Source organism: Halictus rubicundus, chromosome 14 (assembly GCF_050948215.1).
Source record: "Halictus rubicundus isolate RS-2024b chromosome 14, iyHalRubi1_principal, whole genome shotgun sequence".
Lineage (NCBI taxonomy): Eukaryota > Metazoa > Arthropoda > Insecta > Hymenoptera > Halictidae > Halictus > Halictus rubicundus.
The window spans coordinates 7,144,394-7,155,123 of NC_135162.1; the positions used below are offsets into that span (position 1 = coordinate 7,144,394).

Sequence of the window (10,730 nt, forward strand, 5' to 3'; positions counted from 1 at the left end):
CTTCTTTCTCTTGACCGAACGTTCCTTCGCCTCTTATTTTTCCTTCTTCCCAGCTCCTCAGCTCTTCAGCTTCTCGCCCCTCTCTGTTTCTCTTGCTTTTTCTCCCTTTTTCTTGATTCTTTCGGTTCCCCTCTATCCCTTCGTTCCCCCGTTGATTTCCCAGTGCCATCGTCGCTACACTTCCCTCGATTGCCAACACGTGGCCACAATGAAACGATTGTTCCCTCGAGCTGATGCAAAGATCCGAGCCGATAAGAGCGACGCAGAAGTGGTTCATTGGGCGCAAGTGTCCCGCATAAACGCGAACGTATGTATATTGCGTTCAATGTTTGTTTAATTACGTTCGCCGAGCGCTGCCACGAGCAAACCCGCATGGCGTTTCCCGTTTTACTGTTAGCTAGTCCGAGGTCAGTTTTCCGAGAGTCCACCGAGCAATTTGCTATATTTATCGCGAACTGGCCACGGACACGCGGTTTTTTAACCACGCACACACGGGTTTTTAACGGTTGTAAACAAATCAATTGCACGGACGAACGCTGACGGTAGTTTGGGAACGATAAACATGCTCTTTCGTGTGTTCAAGATGGTGTTGAAGAACAACGTGATTTCTAAGAACGTGTTAACAATATTGTAATTGGACAATCTTCTATCCTATTGTTCCAAAAACAACGTAAAATCGAAGCAATTTATTCTATAAAACAGAAACTGAGAAGCTGATACTAAATATACTGGTTAAATGACAGGTTTCAAATTTTATATTTTATTATCGGTGAAATTAGAAAGTTGCATCGATGGAAAATTATAAATTACTGGACTGCGGGTTTTATGAATTTACGACAAAAATAAACTGGTGCAATTTAAACTAGTTGGACGATTAAAAGGACTCGAGAATGCCAATATGTTATTGCTAACTTATTAAGATTATTAATGGAAGAAAAAACTTTCTATGTGGCTACAATTTATTTTTTAATAAAAAGAGAAAAATGTATCGATATGCATTACATTACTACATAACGAATGATTTTGTTTCAGCGAACTTAAAAATAAAAATTATTGATGCGAGGGCCGATTTAATAGAATTTGTATGCAGCATTTTTGCGACATGCAGTCTTGAAATATTGAAAATTAGGAAAAGCAGCTCGCGTACTACATCGATACCGTAGATCATGCCTCGACGAGCACGTTATCAATTATTATTCACGATATCACCCGCAACGGCGGCCATTCAGTGGATATTTTTAGCCGTTTAATTCAATCGTGTTGACTCGACTATACTGATCGAGGAGGGTTGCCTGGGGAACTTGATGACCGTAGTGGTCCCTGAATTTTCTAGTAATTTTCTGGTAATTCTCTGCTAAATTTTTAATTCCCATCGAATTGATTAATTAAATGGAAGATGTTCAAAAACAGAAATTTTAATGATAAGACAAACACCTTTTTCAAAATGGAAGTATACATACTAATGTTAAGTTAGAGCATTGCATGTTTCAAAACATTCTTCTATTCAAACATTTCAGATTTATTATTATAGTCATGAAAGTGCATAGATACAAAACGATAGGAACGAATGAATAGATTATTTTCTTTTGTTTTGGTTGTATAATGATAGCTAAAAATGACAGAGATCATCTCTGTACTATGAATAGACCGCAGATTAAAATCTAGAATTACAAAATGCAATTCATTCATTACAAAAATAAATAAATCATTAAAATCTGAAAATACTATTACATTATTTTCAACCTATTAAAATTATCAAGATGGAAAGTAAATTTATATTTAACTCTCATGTGCTAAAATTGTGACAGAATATCTTTCCCTCGCATAAAAATTGCAGTCTAATTATAAGTTTGGTTCACAGCATTTTAACAACTAGCTTATTGTAATTTTTCACAATGGCTAATTATGCGCTCGCCAACAGACTAATTACTGTTAAATAATCGCATTAGGTGATATCTGTTCTCTCGAGTGATTTATGTATGTGATCCACGCCGATTTTCCAGGCGATAATTCTTCGCCTGACCTTGAGGCATTCTTGAACATCGTCCGTAAACAAATTATGACCACTCCAGTGACTCCACACGAACAATTCGAGGTTCTTTTTAAATCTTTTCCGATCTTCATTTTTACTACTCACCTTGAGCAAGATTGTATCTTTTTTGGTCATAATTACCAGGCTGTGGATTTTAAAATAAAAATTGTTTATGTAGATTTCAAAACACTGGAACCAAATAAAAAAAGGAATTCTTCTCTTCAGTAGTTTTACAAAATTGTAAATAACTGTTTAATACTATGTCCACCCATTTTTGTCATAGATTTTCAAAGTCAATTGTAAGAAGCACACGTTAAATGAAAATGTTCTTCGCAGTGTGATAGTTTTAATAAACCATAGCTCGGCACTTTGCCTAATCATTTTTATCATAAATCCGCGCAATACGCTAAACCTGCGAGAGAATTTCGCGAGACAAGGGTTCGCCAAAGATTCGCTATGGTTCCACACTTTCATTACGCAAATGGTTTTCCAATCGGAATTTATTAATAGCAATCGTGATTTAGCAACCACTGTTGCTCACCAAGACCAGCCGTATATGGACCCATGTGTGCGTGCACAAATACATTCATCCGCTCGACGCATCGATATATCGGCACAGGGCTAGAACACGCGTGCGAATCTCTGTTTGTGTCAATCATCCGATCGCAAGCGTAATCGAAGATGCGTTTAGTTCCCACTTCAGTCGACAATGTCTGAAAACATGCAGATCTTCAGCAAGTATAATTATCCTGAAAAATGGACTTGCCTGGTTTTTGCACGAAGGCCTTCAATTGGCGATTCACGAGACACCGTGCGAAGGCTCGCGAATTTGCATACAATGTGCGAAAGAGTATCGCGTGATTTTTCGGGAAGACCAAAGACAAACTTTTGAAAAACAAGACGAAACCCGTTGCGAAAACAGGAGAAGGACAATTATAGGATCCATCGAGCAATTATTGAATCCACAACTACTCTAAAAGATGGTCCAATAAAAGGAAAAATAAAGATTTCAGAACAGCGGATTTTTATGCAAAATAAAAATTGCACAAAGTTGCATAGAAAATTGTTTCCATTTTTTCGATCGTTTTAATAATAACGCGTAAAATTCGCAGGCTAGTCATAGCGAAAGATTCGACCGGAACCTCATCCCCTAATTTTCCAAGCATGATTTAGCAAGGTAAAAGCGATAGATGGTCCGCCGTTAACCGTATTAGCGCTTCTTCAGGGTGTCATTAACCGAAACGACCGTGACTAGCCGCGTACATATGCTCGCGCATACGAGGATCGTTTACTTTCACCGAAAAGCCGCTTTTACTCTCTCGGACCTTGGCTACGCTGCGCTATAGTTCGCTCTTTCGCTCGCTCGTTGGTAAGACACACGACCTCGATGCTCTCGTGCAGGCTCCGCCGCTTGAATATGCATGAAAATTCCATCCTGTTTACAACGAGTATCTGGCAACCGGTCGACCGATCGCTGCGGGTGACACAGATATTTTCTTAACCTCTAAAGACACCTACGGTGCCGGTTTCTGCACGCCGTGCCTCGCAGCCTAGCCGGTTATGCATAAGAGAGCTTGTATGCAAACAACGACTATTCCGCGGGACAGACTCGGATCCCAGGGCCCGGGAACCAGTTGTTACGCAAGAACGTGTTAACTTCGTGTCGTTCCCGCCTGTTGCTGAATTATCCCGCGATTTTTCCCGACCCATTTCGCCCTGCATCGTCGAGAATCACCTTCAACAAGTCGTCAATCTTCATTCAAACTTGCCCTCACGCTTCGGCATTGGTCGTGGACTAGACACTAACTTGTTCAGCTCAAGCATTTCGTGAAAAGGTGGAAACTTCGACTAACATCGTACATAATCTCGTGTTTTTTCTTCGATATTCTTGTAGAGCGTGAAAAGACGATTCCAACGAGTACCATGAACGTACCATTACGATCATTCAATCCGGAGATATTCGTGTCTGAAGGAAACAAACCTATGTCAAATCCTACCTTTGAAACACGAATATCTCGAGAGCGAATGATTTTAATGATTTTATATGGTCCGTGTACTCGTTGAACTCGTCTTTTCATGCTCTTTGAGAATATCGAAGAAAAATATGTTTCTACTAAATTTTTAATTAAAGCACCAACCACGAATATCTCGAGATCGAATGATCGTAATCATATGTTCATGGTACTCGTTGGAATCGTCCTTTCATGATTTACAAGAATATTGAAGAAAAATATATTGTTCATATTAAATTTTTAACTAAAACATCAAACACTAATATCTTGAGATCGAATAATCTTAATGGTATGGTCATGGTACTCGTTGAATTGGTCTTTTCATGCTCTACAAGAATATTAAAGAAAAATATAAAATATTCCTATTAAATTTTTAATTAAAGCATCAAACATGAATATCTTGGGGTTCAATGACAGTAATGGCATGTTCACGGTACTCTTTAGACGAGTTTTTTCATGCTCTGCAATATCGAAGAAACACATTTAATTTTAAAGAATACCAGTGACCTTGAGAGCCCGTAGTACAACGCGTATCCAATGGATGCGCTCGTTAACAACAGCATTGTCTTCCGAACTTTCGGAACCGCAGGTGCGAACAGCATTTCGATGGAAACGAGGTCGTCGATCGTTCACTGTCCGATCGAGGATCGTGCGCGTATGACTACGCGCGACATTCGCGAATTTCCGAGTTGCAACAAGCTTCCCAGAATTCGGGTTAATGGTTTTTGGCAGAGCATGCTCTCACGGGCCGGTCGTTGAGCCCGGGAAAATTTATAAAAGATGACGAAATTCATTCCAAAATTTCGCGGCAACAATATCGAACCACGCTCGCGCGTAACCTGCCGTAAATTATGCAGCCAGGCTGAAATAGAAACCGAGTTTGAAACATTTGCGATGTTGCGATTTCTTCGGGTTCAAGAAATAGCTTGGACATTCTATTTTCTGCATACCATTTATCTTTGCATACATTAGTTGCTTAGATTTTTGAAACAAAGTAGCAAACATAGCTTTCCACGTGAGTGGAGAAATTAAAATATGGGTCACTTAGAAAGTTGTATATTTTATAAACTTTTGGATATTTTACACAATAAAAATGTTCACCAGACACGATTGAATCTTACATATTATTGTAGAGCATGAAGAGACGAATCCAATAAGTATAATGACGATACCGTTTCGGTCATTCAATCTCGAGATATTCGTGTTTCGAAGAAACAAACCTAACTCAAAATTTTATACTCCTACTCCTAAAACGAATATCTCGAGATTGAATGATCGGAACGGTATAGTCATTGTACTCGTTGGACTCGTCTTCTTAAGCTCTACAAAAACATCGCAACAAATATATAGGGTGTCCTGCGAAAAAAGTGTCGACAACCTCCAAATTTTCAAATGCATATAATTCGAGACTTGTAAAATACAGTGCATTGGTCAAAAAGAAATGTAAGAAATTTAGATGTACGTTGAATTCTGATTTCTTTAAATAAATGATGAGTCAGCTTCGATGAGAGTGCAGTTACAAAACAGAAAATCGTAAAACAAGGGATTAAGGTGGCATTAAAATTTATTTTACAGCATTTCGAAAGACCGGTGACTCTATTCATGCGATATCAGTTGGCAATATCGGAAACGCAGTGTGAAATAGCGAAACAAAACGCGAGATTGAGACTCGCAGACACAGATTGTAAGAGACAAAGGGTTCGATGGCCGAGTTAAGTAGATAATGGCTAATGTCGTCGTAGAATTGAAGGAAATTATTCCGCGAGCAGGATTGCGTAATGTGGGGAACGCGATTATGCGGCTCAGAACGAGTCTAGGTAAATGAACATAGGTATAGGAGACGTAGAATTATTATTTTTCTCAAAACTGGTCTGGCGAAATCATTTTAATAGTTTAATAATGAACCAGTGAAGAAATTAGAAATGTCAAACACGTACAATGATATAAATGTTTATTAAAATATAAAATTAGCTGAAGACAGTAAATGGGGTGCTAATTGAACTCATTATAGCATAACAGCATTTGACTAAGAAAATTGGTTCTCGTGGCTATTGATTTTGTAAATTGCTGGTTGCAACTTTAGAGAACAAAATGAGAGGAAAGGCTAGAGATCGTCATATCGCGAGAAGATCGAGAGATCAACGTCTCCAATGCGTGACCTTAAGCTTGATTCATCGAACGGTGATTGCATCTAGAAATCGATGGATTCAGCATCACCTGGAGCATTCACCTTGCAGATCGGAATGTTCCCGTATCACGGTGTTGAACAATGGCCGATGAGCGTGTTCACATCGGGAAATCCGATACAGGTTTTCCCGGAATAGGCGGACAACTCTCGACATATAATTAGAAGTGTTCGCGGAATTGTCTGTCAGCAGACGTGACGGCGATCCCGTCCGCAAGATCCAATTCGAATGAAAAGATCTACTGTTTTTCAATGTAATCTAGTCACGAGGATTTCTGGAAATCGTGTCGGTGAAAGGGAAAAATAAAATCTAGACGATAAACCGCGCCATGGTTCACCGACAGCCTCGTTTCGTTGCTGATAAAGAGGTCGCTTCGGTGAGACAATACTAATTTAATGACATAACTCCGTTGTTTTTAAACATTTCTTTGCGAAACGTTTACCGGCGTATTCGTGACATTTTTCTGATTAAAATGAGCCCGAACACGATACGATTTCGACTGTATTTAATCGCGCAATCCACGATTTAGCGGAACCTCTGTTATCCGAACCGTGGATATCCGAATGCTTCATTATTCAAGACAAATGGTTAATACGATCCAAATTGCATTGTGTGGGGTATCATTTTAATCGGGAAAGAGTCAGGAATATGTTGGCAAGAGTTTCATGAAAAAATCATTAGACACAAAAAAGTTCTATCATGTTTTGTCTATCAGTGTCATCTTTTATATTCAACAATAGCAACAAGACATCAAAGAATAGTGTTTCTACACAATACAAGTGACATTTTGGTCCGGATGTGTTCACATGTATCGAGACAGGATTGTCTACAGTAAAATTGCAGTAAAAAAAGGATAACAATGCTAAGCTACATTTTTCTCACGTGTCACCAGGATTGAAGTAGCGTAATTCCACGAGCGATTATCTTAACGATCTATTTCCGCGATCAGGCTCCGCCCATGTGTTCGAATCGCCATTTAACTTTTCGAACAGTCGACCAATTATTGCGGAAATAATTTGACAAAACTCTGAGCACATAATCCACTGTTCCGCGTTGAAAACTAACTGCCACTCCGATGCAATTGTCAATTTGAGGACATCGCTTAAATAAATGTAATTCGACATTAAGGAGCGATTACAATAAATTACAGAACGGACAGCTGCGGCTGGCAAAGTTGATAAACGAGCCGGAGGCGTGGCAGGTGTGGATACAACTTTAATTGGTGTTAATAACGATAAAAGGACGTTTTCAATGGCTTTCGCAAGAACCGGTATTTATAACGTTTTGAACAGTTGGGCAAGTTTATCCACTCGTAAACGCGGACATTTGAAGCTGCTCGTGGGATGAGGATTCTAGGCTTAGACGATGAAGCTGATGGTTTCATGATCGTTTTGATAGCCAGGAAGAATATTCCAAAGTCACATCAACTACCAGAAGATAGCAATAAATGTGTCATATTTTATGTATAAAATTCGAATATTAATTCGAATATTAGACTGCGGGTCTTAGCGTAAAATGAAAATTGTGTAACTTGATATCGAGGAACGAAAATGCGATTTTAGTAAAAAATTAATAATCAGTCGAAAATAGTAGAACAATACTTTTAGATTCCTCCGATGTCTCTATAGTCTTCGCGATAGTCATCAGTTACAGAAAAATAAAATTTAGAAAATCTTCTTGGACAAGAAGATTTTCATCTGAAAACAGTGTTTCATAAAAATTGACATTGTGACGTCAGATGTCGATATTTTTTAATAAAAAAAATATTCTACAGTCGATCTATCCAGTGGAAGTATCTATTTCCAAGTTTTAAAAAATTCCGATTATTTATCTAAAGAAACAAAAATTAATTCCCTAATTAAATCCTTAGAGGGGTGAAATGTGACTTCAAGGTCACCGTGTTCGATCACCGATAAGAGGACCAGTGCGCCCCATGTTCGCAAGAGCCATAAACATCTGTGCTCCACAATGTAGCTTCGGAATAATCCGAGAAACAAATTCTGGGACATGCGCGAAGCGTTTCATGTTAGTCGAGCAGGGATAAGTTTTGAAACTGTTTACTCGCATCAACAACGACGTCTGACGAGGCTCTTGAAACCTTCTTATTGGTTTCGCCTGCAACCTTTTTCGTCGGGATTACATAACCTATCCCCTCTTCGAGATGCTTAATCTACCCACGGCACCGTAAACGAACACCTCATCTGCGATTCGAAGCACGTATCTCCTCAGATTCTGCTTAGAATTTCTAAGCTGCCGTGAAATTTTGTGTCTGAGTGCTTGAAGACCGCGGGCACGGTCGTCGTGTAATAGTTATCGTCGAAACTATACCGAAACTTTATCGGTTACGGTCATGGCCGGAAATTGGTCGAAATCGGACGGTGACCTAATAAAACTTTGAAAATCTGACTTAAAATAATATTTAAAATAATGTTATTTTAAAGGTGATCACAGGCGTGCAATGATAAAATGAAATAACATCTGAAATTCTTTACAGGCATGGAAGTAATTATAAAATAAAATAACATGTTATTTGTTATTTCAAAATTGCCCGGAGCCGCTTGAAAATAATGTATTTACATAAATGTTCGAAAAGTTCCCAACCTACTTTTCTGATATAACTAACATAACCAACAATAATAATATTTACTCGTTAAATATAAGTGAAATAACAAGAATCAATAACAAAGCATAACAATGTGATATTCACACATTGCAAGTCATAATACAGTGTAATATGCGAATCACAATATAGTATACAAGCTCCATACTCTTACTCTTTCTATTTTTATTTGTTTATGTCAATTACTGAATAAGTATTAGGACTGTACGAGTTTAAGATTAAATTCTGCAACATCTTTAGCTCTTCAGAAAAATAAGTGGCAACCACACGAGCCTTGCATGAAGCAACTGCAATTATAGCACTTACCCACGGCGATCATGCGATTATTTTAGCTATGAATGATCCTGAACAGGACTCACCTTTTCATCGAGGTTATTCAGATCCGGTAGCTGCAACAAAAATAACCAAAACGTGATATATTATGCATAATTACAAATAAATAATATAGGATCGGCCACCAAATTCTAATGGCCGCCATAAGAAATCAGGACAACTTTGTATACCTCATTTTATTACCGAAAAATCAATATTGAAATGAGCATAACGATATACCATAACATTATCAATATATTGCAAAGTAACCTAAGTTTAGAAATTATTATATTAATAATTAATTGTACCACTAATTCGGGTAAAAACAGGAGTAATTACAGAGCACGATCCATCACAATTTATCACGATCCAACGCAATCCGGCGCGAAAGAGGATCACGCCATCTGCGAACATGTTCGGGACTATTGCGAACAAGAAATGAAATGATTTCGCTGGATCGGTAACTAAATAGAAATCTACTTTACCGGAGTCCGGCTAGTCGGCAGATGACGCCCACAGTACATGAATTTTTTACTTCCTTACAAATTGAAGGAAATTGAAGCCAATTTATAGCAATCAACCCCCGGTCGCTAAATATATTCCGCACGGTGACTACGGATAGCCTGCTGGTAATAATTTCACGCTCGATGCGTCAACCCGTCTAATTAACCTTCATTATCGTCGTACGTGCTTCGTATCGAGCGACACTGCATCGAAAAATCAAAGGAGTCCTCTTTGAGATTCAAAATTAACTCGAAAACTCACCTATACATTCTGGTTATTTTTATATGCTGGTACAAAAATTATTTGGTTGCACGAGCATTCAAATACAGGACAACCCTTAGGAATTTTTTAAATATACCGTGAATATTTAATCTTTTTCTTATACGACACCCTATATATTCTCTTAGATATTCTTGTAAAGCGCGAAAAGACGAGTTCAACGAGTACCATAAACGTATCATTGCGATCATTCAATCTCGAGATATTCTGCTTGAAAGGTAAGGTGTGGTTAGGCTACGGATCAAGTAGCTTACTTTCAGACAGAATATCTCGAGATTGAGTGATCGTAACAGTATGTTTATTATAGTCGTTGGATTCGTCTTTTTATGCTCGATAAGAGTATAGAAGAAAATCTTGTGTTTGAAAATACACCGACGACTTCGTAATCTCTTTAAAAAATTAATTTTTTTGTAATCTTCCTCCTTCTAATGATTTCACGTGCTTCAATGCTACCATGAAGACGAAGATAAATTATTTTGCGATACGTGTTCATGGTGTGAAGTAGATTTCGAGAAAAGTCGACGGCGATCTCGTTTCAATCTGCGTAATGTCATCTTGTCCGTGTTCTCGTGTGACACTGCTGACTACTAAATATTATTTAACGCAGTTATTTCCATATCGAGGTGAATCATGCGTTCTGTTGAGAAGAAAATCTGGTTCGAGGTGAACCGGAAACCTGAACGCAAGCGAAAGAATACGATAGCTGCGATCAATGTCTCCGCGATGATGTATCCTGACATTTAAGTCGATCATTCCTATGGATTTCCACGATTTACAACTAGGAG

General features: G+C 38.3%; 1 protein-coding gene across 1 annotated transcript in view; it reads right to left on the reverse strand.

Annotated features, from left to right (window-relative positions):
* Window positions 1-10,730, reverse strand: part of Sesn (Sestrin) — a 193,984-nt gene that overhangs the window by 109,971 nt on the left and 73,283 nt on the right. The window contains exon 6 of the mRNA XM_076800361.1: window positions 9,210-9,239. Coding sequence (XP_076656476.1) covers window positions 9,210-9,239 — 30 coding nt within the window. The remainder of the gene's footprint in view (window positions 1-9,209; window positions 9,240-10,730) is intronic.